We start from the raw sequence: 16,639 nt of genomic DNA, 5'->3' as shown, positions 1-16,639 counted from the left end.
GTGCTAAAATTTTGGTGAACTTTTTAAGTCGAACTAATTGATTCGTGTGTGTAGTATTTTCGGTTCTATTTAATAGGAATCTAGGTTTAAGCTAATGCCACCATGATTTTTTTAGAACTTTGAAATATTTACCCTAAGGAAAAGTTTAAATCTAAAGATATTTTTCATTATGCATGAAACAATGAGATCTAACAATACAAGCTAAGTGGGGGATTATTATAAATAGCTTGTATATTAGATAGTATAGAGAGAAAGAATTCCTATATTATTAAAATATAAGAAAATGAAGAAATGACAATAGTGAAATGTGTATAGAATTATATATATAAATAAATATATATTATTCTATTATGGCACTTGGCACGTATATATGTGAAATAAAATAATTATTTTATTGTAATTTTCGTAAATAAATTACGAATAGATGTGTTTATTAACAAATAGATATGTCTATTAATAAACAGACATGTCTATTCTATATAAACAATCACAATTATTTGTATAGGTGTCTGTTAATAAACAAACATGCATATTCTATACAAACAGTCACAACTATTTGTATAGGTATCTGTTAAAAAACAGACATGTCTTTTATACAAACAGTTATATTTTTTGGAGATAGATAGATGTGTTTATCTGGAAAAGGTACCATAACTTTTCATTCTTTATAAATATAGATGGGTTTTTTCAATTCATATATACATACTACTTGTAATTCTACTTCTTATTCTCTTTTTCTAATCTCTCTAAATTCGGTTCGTATAAAGAGTTATTAAGAGAAATCTTCAGGAGTTGTTGTCTGTAAATTTCAGGTTTTATTGTATCTTGGAGGTATATTGCCATAACCTTGCAGTAATCTAATGGTGACAATTAATACCTTAAAGATAGTGATTCATCAAGCCTTAAAGTCTATTCTACACTCACTACCTCAACAATAATATTTGTACTAGCATTTATAAGTTGAGAAAGAAATTCATGAAAAACTATCACTCTTAACTTTTAAAAATTAAGGGAGCATTTTGATAAGAGTCAAATAAGATTATATAATTATTTTTATATTTAACAGCTAATTCAATAATTATTTTTTTTAAATACTTCTACTTTAATAGCTATATAAATAACAAACTATCAACAATTAATATCAAACTATTAATAGTTAATAAAATCTCAATAATTATTAAAATAATTAACGACTATAAAAAAATTAATAACTATTAAAATAATTAATATTACTAAATTTGATTTATATTATTTAATAATATAAATAAAAATAATATTATAATTATTATTAAAATATTAAATATAATCTTAAAAGTTCCCGTAGAATAGGATCTAAATTTAAAGTAGCTGTTGATGATGAAACATTGAAACTTTCATCGAATACACCCCCAGACATTTAATCCAAACAACCCCTTGTTATCAGGGCAGGAACAACTAATGGCTGATTATAATTTGCTGGAGCCAAAATCACGAGATTTACACCGATTATCCTGCGATATATGACAACTACCTCAAAATATCCGAGGGCTCCTAGCAGTAAGCCGTCGGTTTCAACATGCGGATAAGATAATAGCGTCACAAGACTACAAGGGTTTCTTTTGGTCACAGTCGCTCAACACAAGATAATGGTCGGGTCCATGAAAGGATTAATCAAATCGATAATTAAGATCAACGGTTGAGATAGGTCCGTGGCCTTAATTTGTCACACCGAAAATCGACACTATTGAAATCTCGCAACTATAACAATAGTGGAATACTGGAAAAGGAGGCAGTTGATTTATAAACCAAACCATAGTTAACAAGAACCTAACCATGGTTAAAACATGCAGTTTATATTTCAGAGACCCTCCTCTCCCTCAGACCATCCCCGATAATGTGCAAAAATGATGATCGGAGAATCTCAGCATTCAAATCCGACTGTCCAAATCCCTGCTTGGGACCCTTTTATCGACGAGCCAACGTCACCCTTACTGTCGCCGTTTGCGAAATGCGGGAATGCCAGTTCGCCTTTTCTCGACTCCTTAACGGCGCTCCACCGGTACCTTCCATCAAACGAGCCTGACTCGTTGAGCGATGACCTGGACTTGCCTGTGGATGCCTTCTCCTGCGATCATTTTCGCATGTACGAGTTCAAGGTGAGGCGCTGCGCACGTGGGAGGTCACATGATTGGACAGAATGTCCGTACGCTCATCCTGGGGAGAAGGCTCGCCGCCGGGACCCACGCAGGTATCATTACTCCGGTACGGCCTGCCCAGACTTTCGCAAAGGTGGGTGCAAGAAAGGTGACTCATGCGAGTTTGCACATGGTGTTTTTGAGTGTTGGCTTCATCCGGCTCGATATCGTACCCAACCATGCAAGGATGGTCCAGCTTGTCGCCGTCGGGTTTGTTTCTTTGCTCATACTCCGGATCAGCTTCGGGTTTTGCCTCCGCAGAGCCCGAGGGGAAACGGGTCCGGATCGGGTGATATGGAGGTTGGCTCATCTCTGAGGCACCATTTTGACTCGTATTTGACTAAGGGTGGGTCTTTTCTTTCTTCACCCACCTCGATTTTAATATCACCGCCTGTGTCGCCGCAGTCTGATTCGCCGCCAATTTCGCCGAGTAGCCCCCAGGTGGTTGGTGGGTCCTTTAACCCGATGAGCGAGCTCGTTGCGTCTATGCGGGGTTTGCAGCTAGGTAAGACGAAAGTGGGACCAGCATCCTGGAGCATGCAGAACGGATCCGGGTTTGAGTCGCCTCGTGGATCGTCTCTACGTCCCGGCTTTTGCAGTCTTCCTTCGACCCCCACCCGGATCATTAGTCGTCCCGGATTCGGTCAGCTGGACATTTGGGACTCTAGTTTGGGGGAAGAGCCTGCAATGGAGAGGGTGGAATCTGGAAGGGACTTGAGGGCAAAGATATACGCAAAGCTCAGTAAAGAAAACTCGATGAACGGGTCTAACCCGGCCGCTTCAGCACCAGACGTTGGGTGGGTTTCTGAGCTGGTGAAGTGAAGCCGAGTCGATTCAGCATGGAATTTCATTCCTTTTGTTGTTTTGTAATGGGAAATTAATTTCGGTGGCCATCGATTCTTCTTTCTGACTCTGTGAATATGAAGTTGAAGAATTTGGAACTTTGGAAATTACTCCTCTGTAAATAGTAGATGGGGAGAGAGATTTCAAGTATCTCTGTTTTGTGGCACCGGCGAAAAGAAAGAAAAAGAAAAACCTGCGACTTTTGTGTACAGACAAGAAGGATTCCTTTTGGCTTCCGCAGAGTGGGTAGCAGTTGGTTTGTTCATCAAATTTGTCTATGAACTGTATTTTCTTTTTGAACCATCTTCATCTAATTTTCCCGAAAATTAATCTTTGTAAGCTGTTATGTTTATGTCTAATCAATATAATTATCTTCATTTATCTTGTTTCTGAGATCAAATTCAAATCTCCCTTTTTCCTTGGTTATAATGTTAATTTGTTTCTCAGGAGAAATTTTCCATTGTTACATGGAATTTAATTTTATCACGCAAGAATATTGATATTGAATACTCGAGTGAAAGTTGATTTTTGTGCGAGGATACTGAATTCTTGAAGCTGCCTCTGAACCATCAAATCCATAGAATAGCTTTTTCAAGTGATGGAAACTATCTTTCATCTCTCTGGTTGCTTTGTTCTAGTTTCTTTAGCAAAGATTATCTTTACTTTTTTAAGTGAACTGCTGGCAGATTTGCTTTGGCAACATAGCAGGCTATAGATCTGTTCAATCAACTTTTTTAAATTCCAATCACAATCCAAACTGAGCCATATTCTATAATGTAAAAAGAAAAAAAGGCACAATCAGGTGGGCATAAATTATTAGTATTAATTTCTTAATAATATGGCAAGTAGCAAACTTGTTAAACAAGTGTTTTTTTGATATTATCCAGTGGGACTAGATTCGTGACGTGGGTGTTGAACTGACAAACCCGTCCTTATCTCCTGAAAATCTTTAAATTTATCTCTTTGGTGCCACTTATTATTGACCAAATAATTAAAATCCTTATTAATTAAAACTCTAATTGATGTACAGCTCCCTCTTGAAAACAGACAGGCACTAATGTGATGCCTACTTGTCCTGTAGGTTCCCTCTTAAAAAATCTATGGCTTGATTTCTAGTTTCTGATAAAAAAAATAATTTATAAAGAAGATGGGTTTCAATTAAGGAGGATTAAAAAAACATTTTTTTAAAAAGATATTATTTTAAATATTATTAAAATAATAATTTTAATATATTTTTAACACTAATTTTAGGAATATGTCAATCTAAGAAGGAATGAATTGAAAAGGGCCGACAAAGTTGACGGTAGTTCCAAGATATTGTTCATTTTTACTCCTGGAATTATGCCCTAATAAAGGTGGAATGGTTCTGCAGTAGCGTGTTCTTTAAAACTCTTTTTAGTTTAAAGAAAGCCCACAGTTCTTGAAAGTTGTTGTGTGCTTTGTCTCTGTAACAATTCCTTTACTCATGGAAAGATGCCATCTAGCAGGGAAAAAAAAAAAAGGGACTTCTCACGTTATGAAGGAAGGCTCTGGTCCCTAGCCATTTGCTGCTACAGCTAAAGCCAAAGATTGGCACCAATTCACTGTTATTATCGTCAAAACTTGCAATTCTTGAATCTTTCTTTATGGGACAAATGGGTGTATGATGTGGAATCCTGGGTAAACTTGCCTTCGCTTCTTGTACATGGGTACAAACAAGCATTGATTTCCAATCGTTGAATTTTAAACAAAAACCTTTTGCATCATTAAGTGTAAAAATAGTAACAGAAAATATGGACCTGTTTTCTAAAGTGGCGGATCATCAGAGATTGACTTTTAATCCATACGTCTTTGACTAGTATTAATTATCTCACATGCAATGTTTGTTATTTATAGACGTTGGGTATGTTTGGCATTGATATTCAAATTAATATTAAGAAAATTATTTTTTTAAAATATATTAGTTAGAGAGTATTAAAAGTTAATTTAAAATTAAATATGATAAATTTTAATCATAAGAAAATAAAATAAAATATTTAAATTATTTTTTTTAATAATATTTAAAATAATATTTTTATTCAGAAAAATAGATTTAGACATCTAAATATAATGCACGTTGTAGTTTTACTAGATGAAAAAGTAACATATTTAATTAAAAATTTGAGTTGTAGAGAAGAATTTGTTTGGATAGCGTTTTGGTTTCAAGATGCAAATATTCTAGGTTTTTAAGTTTAATCATTCAAAAGGACAACATAATAAATGAGGATATTACTTATAATTTTAAAAAATTATTGGATGAAATAAAGGTATGCGATGAGTATGGTATATAAATATAGGATTCTTGATAAAGTGAAAAGTAAATTATGTAGAATTATGGTAAAATCATGTATGTTTTATGATAATAAATGTTAAGCATTTAAACTACAATATATGCACGACACTGAGTATGATAGAAATATGGAGATTAAGATAAATGTCTGTTAATACAATAACATATATGTTTAAAAATGATAATATTTGTCAGAGATCGTATGTAACATACATAAGGTCAATTAAAATAGTTTGATCATATCAAATGTAAAGTATTAAATATCTTAATATGAAAGTGTAATAAGTTATCGGTAAAAGAAGTGAAAAAGAAATGGATAAGACTTACAATGATGCAGAGAGAGATAATATTAAAATATTTATAATTTTTAGATATTGAAGCATAATTAAATTTAAATAGAGATAAATGGCAAAATAGAATTTATCTAACCGATTTTAATTAGTGTAAAATTAAATTTTAATTGTTATTACTGTATTTTTTCCAATTAATTGTAACAAATTTATTATTAAGTAATTTATTGGATCATCAATATAAAAATAATAAAGTGTAATCAATGAGTAAGAGTAATTTTGGAGCGGTAAGAGTAATTTTGGAGTGGTAAGATATCAAATAGAGAGAGATCTAATTAATTTTTAAATCTTTTATTTAACAAAATTTATATATATATATATATATATATATATATATATATAAATGATTTAAATATATTTTTATAATTCAAATATATAACAAAAATAAAAAAAATTATCATCTAATATTTTAACTTTATTTATCATATAAACAATATCTTGATTTTCATAAAAAAAAAATTAAATTCAAAGTACAAATAATTATATTCTTCCAAATAACAATTATTAATATATTATTTTATAAAATAAAATAAAATATTTATAATATTATAAAATATAATAATAGATATAAATTAACTTATAAACAAATCGAACTCACTATACTATTCAAATGAAACTTGATTCATGAGGAAAGAGAATTGTAAATTATTTTTTGCAATCAATTAAATTATATTTTATAAATTAATCATTATTATCCGATTTCATATAAATTTTACCTATAAAATTAAGAAATTAAATTTTATAATTTTTATTATTAAGAAGATTTTACCTGAATATTAGAACCTGAAAAATTATATATTTAAAAATAAAAGGAAATAAATTAATCATTACCTTCTAGCGAAATGATAATGGTTTACTAAGTGGCGAGAAAAATAAAGTAGAGACAATATAAATAGAAATAAAGTTATCGAAAAAGATAGGATAGGATAGAATGATGATATTGCCACTTTCTAATTTAAGCCTCCAGCTCAAATGCCATATATTTTCAAACTATAATAATGTTACCATATCAAAATAGATAATTATTGCCAATTATATTAATTATTTTTCTTTATTTTAAGGTTATTTTATTTTCCCTAATAATTTATTTTTCTTTAATCAAATTTCCCAAGCACTCTTAAACATTGCAAAATAAGCAAAATATCTTCAAACAAACAGAGTCTAATTCTTCACGCTATTTGATAAATATTTAATTATTAAATTACTAATTAATTATGATAAAAATATATATATATTTTTAATTTAGATTTCACTTGAAAGCATTTAAAAATTAGTATTCTTAACTTAATTTTGATATACATGATTTATTCTAGGGATATCTTTGATTGTAAGTATACAAAATATTACTTACCCATTGATGAATTTTAAAATTTCAATTCTATTGAAGAGCATTTCAAAATTAATAATCTTTAATGCATTAAGACTTTGGATGAAAATTCACCCTTAAAATTGATTGATCTTTATTAGCCTGTATAAAAAAAATAATTTAATTCATTGATGAATTTTAAACTTTTTTAAAAAATGATTAAAGATTGACAATTGCTTAATAACTTAAGCATTCCGTGTGGGAAGCTTTCCCATCAAATTGCATCAAGAAGAAGGAAGGTGTTAAAATAATTGTTGTTTCACGTTAATTTGAGATAAAAATTTTATGCAATATAAAATTTGAATAAAATTTGAATAAATTTTAAAATTAAGTTTGATTTATTTTTTTTATAACAGGCACGTAAATTTAAGATATATATATAATCACACAATTATAATAAAATGAAGAGAAAAAGAATAAACATAAAATTTACATGGTTCAACTAGAAGATTTATATTCATGGGTAAGACACAAAAGAAAAAATTTTAAAATACAATCACTCAGAACTCTCAAATTCTAACTCAATTTTTTACTTGAATTTTTCACAATAAAATATAATATTTATATTAGTTAGGAGGTATTTGGTTCACCTATTGGGTGCAGCTGATAGTTGATAGACACCCAAGTGAATAAGAGTGTTTGGTAAGTTTTAAAAAATAAAGCTGATAACTAATGGATAGCTGATATGGTACCCATCATCTGCAGTTTGTATCAGCTCTATTTTTAGAGTTGTTTCTCATAAGCTGATAACTGATTTGATTTTATTTTTTATTTTGACCATATTATCCTTTTTTATTTAACTCAAAAATTAATATTATTAATACTTTTGTACTTTTTATTTATAATTTTAATATTTTAATTAACACATTTCAACCTTATTAAAATATCTTTTATTAATAACACAAAATATAAAATATTTATTTATATCTAAAAACTTAAAATTAATTATAAATTTTTTTTCTTTATCAAAATAATAATAATTTTATTATTTTACCTATATTTTTAAAATTATTTACTTATTTTTTAAAAAATTAATTATTTTCTTATTTCAATAATAAAATAAATAATATAATATAATAAATTAATAATTATATTTTTATTTTAATAATATAATAAATGATATAATATATTAATTTGATAATTGTATATTTAATTTAATAATAAAATATATAATATAATATAATAAATTTATAATTTTATATTTATTTTAATAATAAAATAAATTATATAATATATGCCCTTATTTGTTATTTCACAAATCAACAGCAACAGCTAAATATAGTTTTACCAAAGACTTAACATAAATCAGCTATCAGCTAATAGTAACAGCTATCAGCTCTATTCGACAGTTAACTCAAATAGGCCCTTAATACTGTAAAGACAACCACATACCTCAATATATTTTATTTGGGTTGTAATGTGAAATTTTTCAGACTAAATTACTATTTAGATCTATGAAAATAAATTTAAAATTTAAGCCACATAAAAGAAAATAATGTTTGTAGGAGAGCATGTGAGGAGAAGGTAAAATGAATAAAACGTTTGGTAGAAGATTAGAGAATGAGAAAGGGATGAAAAACTTGTTATTGTCAAAGGCATGTGGAAGAAGTGGTGGTTGGTAATGGTAGCAAAACTTAGGCTCCACTTAATCCTCATGTTATCTAATTCTAACAAATCAACCTTTGGCCTCACTCAATCGTCTCATGTTATCTTCATGGGACGGTGGGTTCCATTACGAAGACGACCTCCCCATTCTTTGTTTTTTCCTTTTGGATAAAACTTGTTGCCACTTCTCCCTTTTTTTTTTGACAACATTTTCTGTTCTTTTGTCAAGATCCGGTTTGAGTCAAAATTAAAATTGGAAATCCGTCAAAATTATAGCTAATTATTGAATCAAAATCAGATAGAAATTGGTTAATTCAGTTTCTGATGAAATTAATTTTTTATTTAAAAATGAAAAATAAAAAATTAAATTTAATGAAAATTAAATTGAAGAGAATTGAAATGAAATTATGATCACAATCCGAATCAAAATCAAAATTAAAATCGAGATGATTTAGAGTCTATTCATATTCATAACTCGGTTGCCACTTCGCTCCCCAGAAACTGTGACCCATGACAAGGCAACGTCGCCTTCTTTTTTTTGTAATTTATTTAAAATGTCATAAAAATCCATTAATTTCTACCAAAAATCACTCTTTTTTTATTATTTTATCGCATTACGATAAGTTAAATTTATTTTCTAATTAGATATTTTAGATTTTTAATCCTAAAAAAAATCAACTTGACGAAATTTTCTAATTAAATTATGAATTTAATTTTTTTATTTATAAAAATAAATTAATTAAAGCACATATAAAATTAATGCAAAAAGTATTTATTATAAATAATAAAATATAAATAAATAAATTATTTGACATCCTAAAAGGAAATATATTTTCACATATTTCTTAACTTATAATCAATTTTGCTCTTTTAATAATGCCCTCCTTTTAGCTTTAATATTTTTTCCTCTCTTTAGCTCTAATTTTTTTTCCCACTATGGGAATATATAAAAATATTTTTTACACTTTCCATGAATGAATTCTCCATTATTGTTTGGCAATAAGTGGTGGTCCTTTGCTCCTTGCTGGATGATGGAATTGGTTTCCAATTCTAATTTAGGCTCTTAAACCATTGATTTTGAGTTTGATTTAATTGATTTTGGTTCAACTGAAATTCTGAATTCATATCTAACTGGCTTTAAATTACTGAGTTAAAATTTATTAATACGATTTAAAAATATTTTTTATACATTAAAAAATTTGTAAAATATATGAAAGCTATCAAAATTTGAATTATTGAGATTTCATATTACAAAATAAATGCTCAACTATTGAAGCATGTGGTCTGAAACACTAAATCTTAAAATGTGGGAACATTTTACCATCTGCCCAAGAATGATGTCCCCATGCTCCAAGGCCTATCAATTTATATATGAAAAAATCATAGGGATCAAGTGGATCCATATTAAATGTGAAATAATAGAGATAGTAAAATCATTTTATATAAAAAATTAAGTTATTTTATTAAAATATCCTTTAAACTATTTTTATTGGAGAATGTAAAAATTTAAATTTTAAATTTTAAATTGTGTCTGTTGTATTTATTATAGTTACAAATTTTAATGCAAATTAAAAGTTTTATTTACTTGCTCTTTCTCTCCACTTTTCTTTAATCAATGATTTTTTTTTTAAAAAAAAAAAACTAGGTTTACACATTTAGAAAATAAAAAGTTACTTATGTAAATTAAAAAAAAGAAACTTAAAAATAAAAATAAAAATAAAAATATATTTTTATTATTTATTTTTATTTTGATGTGTAAATTAATATTAAAAAAGTACAATATATATTACTTTGTTATAATTGAACAAATGATCAATGTGAATTTAAATTGATTAAATTAACTCAATTAAACTAACAATATAAATCGATTAAATTGATTCGATATAATAAATGATGAATTAATATTATAATTTCAAATGAATTCAATTGACTTAATTAAAAAAAATTTCATATAAATAAATTATATATTTTTACTCAATTGAATCAATTAAATGATTAATTTACTAAAATATATGATCAATCTAATATGTCACATATTTAATTCATTCAGTTGACTAAAATATATATTCAATTGAATCATTTAAATAATAATGGTTATAGTTGATCCAAATATATATGAATAATATGACATAATGTGACATATCGCATACTCAATTGATTTAATTAACTAAAATATATATTCAATTAATCATTTAAATAATAATCGTCACAATTGACTCAAAGTATATATAGTCAGTTGATTTCATTGATTCAATTGACTCAAAATATATATGGTCAATTGACATAATGTGACATGCTACGTAATCAATTGATTCAATTTACTCAATTAAGGGCTAATAATAATCATCACAATTAACTCAAAATATATATGGTCAGTTGATTTAATTAACTCAAAATATATATCGTCAATTAATATGATGTGATGTGTTACATAATCAATTGATTCAATTTACTCAATTAAGGGCTCAATTGATAAAAATATATGATTAATGTAATATATATGTCACACACTCAATTGATTCATTTAACTAAAATATATGATCAATGTGATATATCACATACTCAATTGATTCAATTAACTAAAATATATATTTCATTGAATCATTTAAATGGTAATTGTCACAATTAATCTAAAATATATATAATTAATGTGACATTGTATATAATTAATTGATTCAATTTATTCAATTAAATATTCAATTGACTAAAGTATATGATCAATGTGATATGTCATATACTTAAAATGATTTAATTGATTTAAATATATATTATATTGAATCAATTAAATGATAATTGTTGTAATTTACTCAAATATATATGATCAATGTGATATTACACATAATCAATTGATTTAATTAACTCAATTAAAAGCTGTATTGACTAAAATAAATTATTAAAGTGACATGTTACATATTCAAATTGATTCAATTGATTTAAATATGTATTCAATTAAATCAATTAAATGATAATTTTCGTAGTTGACTTAAATATATATGATTAATGTGACATGTCACATACTCAAATTGATTCAATTGACTCAAATGTATATTTAATTAAATTATAATTTTTACAATTGACTCAAATATATATAATTAGTGTAACATTACACAAAAGCAATTTGATTTAATTGACTTAATTGACTAAAATATATGATTAATGTAACATGCAACATACTCAAATTAATTCAGTTAACTTCAATATATACATTCAATTGAATAAATTGAATTATAATTTAACAATTGACTGAAATATATATGATTAATGTGATATTGCACGTAATCAATTGATTCAATTGACTCAATTAAAAGCTTAATTAACTAAAATATATAATCAATACGGCATGTCAAATACTCAAATTGATTCAGCTGACTCAAATATATATTAAATTGAATTAATTAAATTATAATATTTGTAATTGATACAATCAATGTGACATGTTACATGCTTAATTTATTTGATTGATTAAAACATATATTGAATTGAATTCATATAGATTTACTTAAACCAAACAAGCATATTAATTTATCTATCATTGTCTAATTCAATTTCGTATCATAGATCAAATTTAAATTAATTTTCAATTGAATAATAATTAATTAATTTAATTTAAATTAAAATAATTTTGTTTAAAAATCAAATAATTAAATTTAATTAAAGTAATAAATTAAAATTAAAAATGAGATGAATAATTTGATTTAATTAAAATTAATCCTAATATTAACTGGCCAATTTTTTTTGTACCTAAACTAGTCAGATTAAATAGCAGAAAATTTGACATGTTGTACCTTTCATATTTTATGCAATATAAATAATTTTTGTCAATTGGTATAAAGTTAAGGAAAAAAATAAAAAAACCTCCAAACGATAAACATTGGCTAAGAGAAAATTATTTCATCATAAATATTGGCTAAAGGAAAAAGTACAGGTGGATTGTACTCTTTAAAGCTTTAATAAAGTAAAATTAAAATAAATTTTCAAAATTAAAATTTAAATATTAAGTATATGTTATTAAAATTTAGATAATTATATATATTTTCTTCAATATGTGTAAAGAAAATAAGTATAGAGAAAAAGTTTTTTTTTTTTCTTGAAAATGAAAGCATAGTTTATTACTATTTACTGAAAAAGATGATATTGTTGAAGGGAAAGTATTAAAAGATGAAAGAGTAAAGGATAGAGGGAAATTTTACTTCAAAAAAAATATAAAGAGTAAACAAAATATTTTATATTACTGAAAACCCTTTATCCACATTAATTATGAATCTAGTTGATCCCTCAATCATGATCCTTTATATATATATATATATATATATATATATATATATATATATTCAAATTTGCAGATTGGGTGAACTTAATCAACTATTAAAAGTTGGGTTTTATAGATTGAAGTCTTTTATTAGGTTGGCATTCAGTGGGCTGTAGGTCCTAAACTAAATCCAAAAAAATTCTATAAATAATTCAATTTGATTATTTTAATTTTAATTAAATATTATAAATAATAATAATAATAAATGTTGAGTGCAGTGGTAAGATTCATTGTAGTCTCAAAAGAAAAATTAAAATTTGATTTTTGAAAAAGGCATTATTAAGAGAGACAGTCACAAATTATGAAGAATTAATTTTTATGAACCATAGAATGAACATAAAAAATACCTCAGTATATGAAAATACATATATATATATATATATTGTAAATTTTTATATATTTAAAATTATTGTATTACAAATTCATTTTAATTTAACAGTATTAAAGTTTCGAGTTTTTAATTTGTTATTTTTCTTTTTTCATTGGGAATTTTAACACAAATAATGATAAATAATTTGGTTTTATATAATGTGATATTTATATATTGGAGTGTATACACTCAATTGAATATAATTGATCGAGAGGATAAAATTAGTGGCCAGCAAGTGTAGCGTTGGGCTTAACTAGGGCTTTTATTCTTTACGCCCAGACGAGTTCTTTTACCCATTTCGGTAGGTGGGCGTGGGTCTTCCTTTTCCGCATCTATGAATGCCCAAGGCTTTATCAACTTGTTTCAGTCCACAATTTTTTTTTTTAATTATAGAGGAGGAAATTATGTTAATGATTTCATTGGCAATTTTTAGCTAAATTTATTATATATATAAAATTTATGTATTTAATAAATAAATTTTATCATATATTTTATATTTTAAATTCACAATAAATCAGATTTAGATAAGAAAAATTCTAATTTCACTTATAAATTTTATGAAGAAAATATGGGAATTAAAAAAAAAAACTACTGAATTTATCCATAAACTTTTACAAGTATGGTGAAAACCAAAATAATATATCATACATGAGGAAATTTAAAAAAAAAAAGGAGGTAAATATTTAGGCTCTGTTTATTTCACGGAATTTCTGTATTTAATTTAATATTACAACCGAAAATTATTTTTATAGAAAATATTTTTTATATATAAGTTATTTTTCATGAAATAAATGGAGCCTTAAACTTAATTTTTTTTTATTTTTAAAATTATTTTCTCATTGTTTCTATTTTTGTTATTATAATCTTCCAATAAAAATAAAAAATAGAAAAAGCAATATAAGAAGAGGAAAAAAAAAGAGTTGTACATGAAAGAATTTTGATATTCTTGTTTGATTTTCAAAACTCAGGTAGGCATAATTGACAATGATAAGAGATAAAAATATGTAACAAAATTGTTTTTGTTAACCTGTGATATTAATTACTTTTGATTGATCAGTCATCATCTTCTTTTTATTAAAGACTCAGTGGCTGCTTCATGTCAAAGGACTAATGGAAAATTGTGTTTGAAAATTTCTCTTCTTGATGGGGAAAAGACAAGACAAATAACCAACAATAAGAACAACATGAGACTTCAATTTCAAAAGAAACATTCCCCTTTTTCTTGTTTTTGTATTCTTCCTTCTCACCAAATTAAGTTTAGTGGGGTTGGTCTTTACGCATTCCTCCTTGCCCATCTGCTTTCAAAATTCAGCTTTTCCAAAACCATGTTCTATACATGTTAAAAAGAAAAGAAAAAGGCCTATCCAATATTTTAGAATTTGTATCCTTTTCTTTTAGAAAATTATAATAGTTTCTTTTATTTGGAAAAATAATACAAATCAAGGAGATTTAAAACCTTCTTACAATATTAAAATTTCCATTAAATAAATTAATATAGACGATTGTTCTTTTCAAATATAACATTCATATAAATTAATAGTCCATATTCAGATAGCAAAAATCTAAATGTATAGAGAATGGAAACTCTTTATAGTTAATTCGTTCTATTCAATTAGAAATTTAACATACTATACATTATTTTTAAGATCAATTTTCAAGTATTTTAATCCTAATATGATATACAATATCCTTTCTAAAAATTAAATATTCATTTAATTGGGAAATAAAATCTAGCTTTTCTGTTTGAACTTCACTAAAATTATTAATCAATTAGATAAACACAAAATATAAAGACCAAATATTGCATAACCTCATTAAAATAAAATTAATGTATTGAATTAAAAATCATCATAACATAAGTTTAGGTCCATCTTTCCCTAACGAAAAAGTCTATTCCATTTCATATATGGATGAACTCCAGAAGAAAGAAGAACACATCATTAAATCTCAAAAGGAACATAAGAAAATCAAAATCTGGTTGTGTCTTGAAGCTTCAATGTGCAGAAAATCATCTTCTTGCTCTCCCAAAAGTTAGTTTTCTTTGTTCTAGATTTGTCCAATAAATATCCCCCTCTGATTTGATTTTATTTTAATTTTTATTCTCTGAAATCCTGCCCCTCTTACTGTGCAAATCTACTATTCTTAGATAGAAAGAGAAGTCTTGGTTCCATAAGGATTCTACTTAAGTCCTATTTGGTAATATTAGCTGTTTTAATAGTTGTTAGCTATTTTAGTAGCCGTCAACTATTTTCTAAGCTGTTAGTTGTTAGATATTATCTATTTATATAGCTATTAAAGTAGAAGTGTTCGATAAAAATACCTATTAGATTAACTGCTAAATGTAAATGTAGTAATAAAATCTTATTAACTTTAGTCAAAACGCTCCCTTAACTTCTAAAATATAGTATAAACATTATGCTACTGAATAGTATAAATAAGAGAAGTAAAATTTTAACTCTAGTCAAAACGCTAAACACTACCTTAAAAACTGTTATTGAACAAGTTCTTAAAATTCATCCTTGCACACAAGCTTGCCTGTGTGCGGCTCCCAGCTTAGCAAAGCAAACTCCAACGCAAATCTTCTTTTTCTCCGGCATATTTTCCATATTATTAGATCACAAGAGGATTTCATCCTAAGCAAATAAAGAAATCAAGAGTAAATATTCCAAAAAAAAAAAAAAAAGATCATAATTATCTACTAAAATAAAAATACTGAAAAAGATTAAATAACTAAAAAAAAACTAAATAAAATAACTTAAAATATGTGAATAAAACACATAAAAATAAATGCTAAATTACAACACATCAAGGCAAAGAAAGGGCTTCTTTCTCACTAGGTTTTTTAACAATGGTTTAATTACAAAGTGGCAAGAAAAGATAGAGGTCACATGAACTTTCTTTCTATGATGCTAGAGAGATACCACAGAAGGCAATGAAGAGAAATTGAGAGAGAATTTAGTATAATTTAACCTCGAACCCTCAAATTCAAGATCAAAATCATTAATTACAATATGAAACCGACTGTGGCCAGACAACCCATTTGAGATCATTAATATATTAGTATGATTTCTTAACAAAATTAGTACTGTTTTGTATGTGGTTATAATGATTATCTTGGACATGAAGACGGATACAAAACAAGAAGAAAACGCAAAGAATGTTTTATTTTTTAGCTAAAATGGAAACTTTATATAGTCCGTGACTTAAATTTTTCCAAAGTGGTACAAAAACTATTTTTAGTCAGAAAAAAAGTGAACCTACCAGAATCTTACTTCAAATTAGGTTTCACTAATTGGTAATCGACTGAATGTCTT

The 16,639-nt window shown here is 26.2% G+C and overlaps 1 protein-coding gene across 1 annotated transcript; it reads left to right on the top strand.

The window, feature by feature from the left end:
* Nucleotides 1–1,325: 1,325 nt before the first annotated feature.
* On the top strand, nt 1,326–3,398 carry LOC110654915 (zinc finger CCCH domain-containing protein 20). The gene has a single exon (XM_021811045.2). The coding sequence runs from the start codon at nt 1,884–1,886 to the stop codon at nt 2,994–2,996; it is 1,113 nt and encodes a 370-aa protein (XP_021666737.1). The 5' UTR covers nt 1,326–1,883; the 3' UTR covers nt 2,997–3,398.
* Nucleotides 3,399–16,639: the final 13,241 nt, after the last annotated feature.

The sequence above is a fragment of the Hevea brasiliensis genome, chromosome 11, assembly GCF_030052815.1.
Source record: "Hevea brasiliensis isolate MT/VB/25A 57/8 chromosome 11, ASM3005281v1, whole genome shotgun sequence".
Classification (NCBI taxonomy): Eukaryota; Viridiplantae; Streptophyta; class Magnoliopsida; order Malpighiales; family Euphorbiaceae; genus Hevea; species Hevea brasiliensis.
This window is presented reverse-complemented; position numbering and strand designations above follow the sequence as displayed.

What these genes read in the sequence shown, in the direction of transcription:
- LOC110654915 (XM_021811045.2), top strand. Translation starts at nt 1,884, where the DNA reads ATGATGATCGGAGAATCTCAGCATTCAAATCCGACTGTCCAAATCCCT.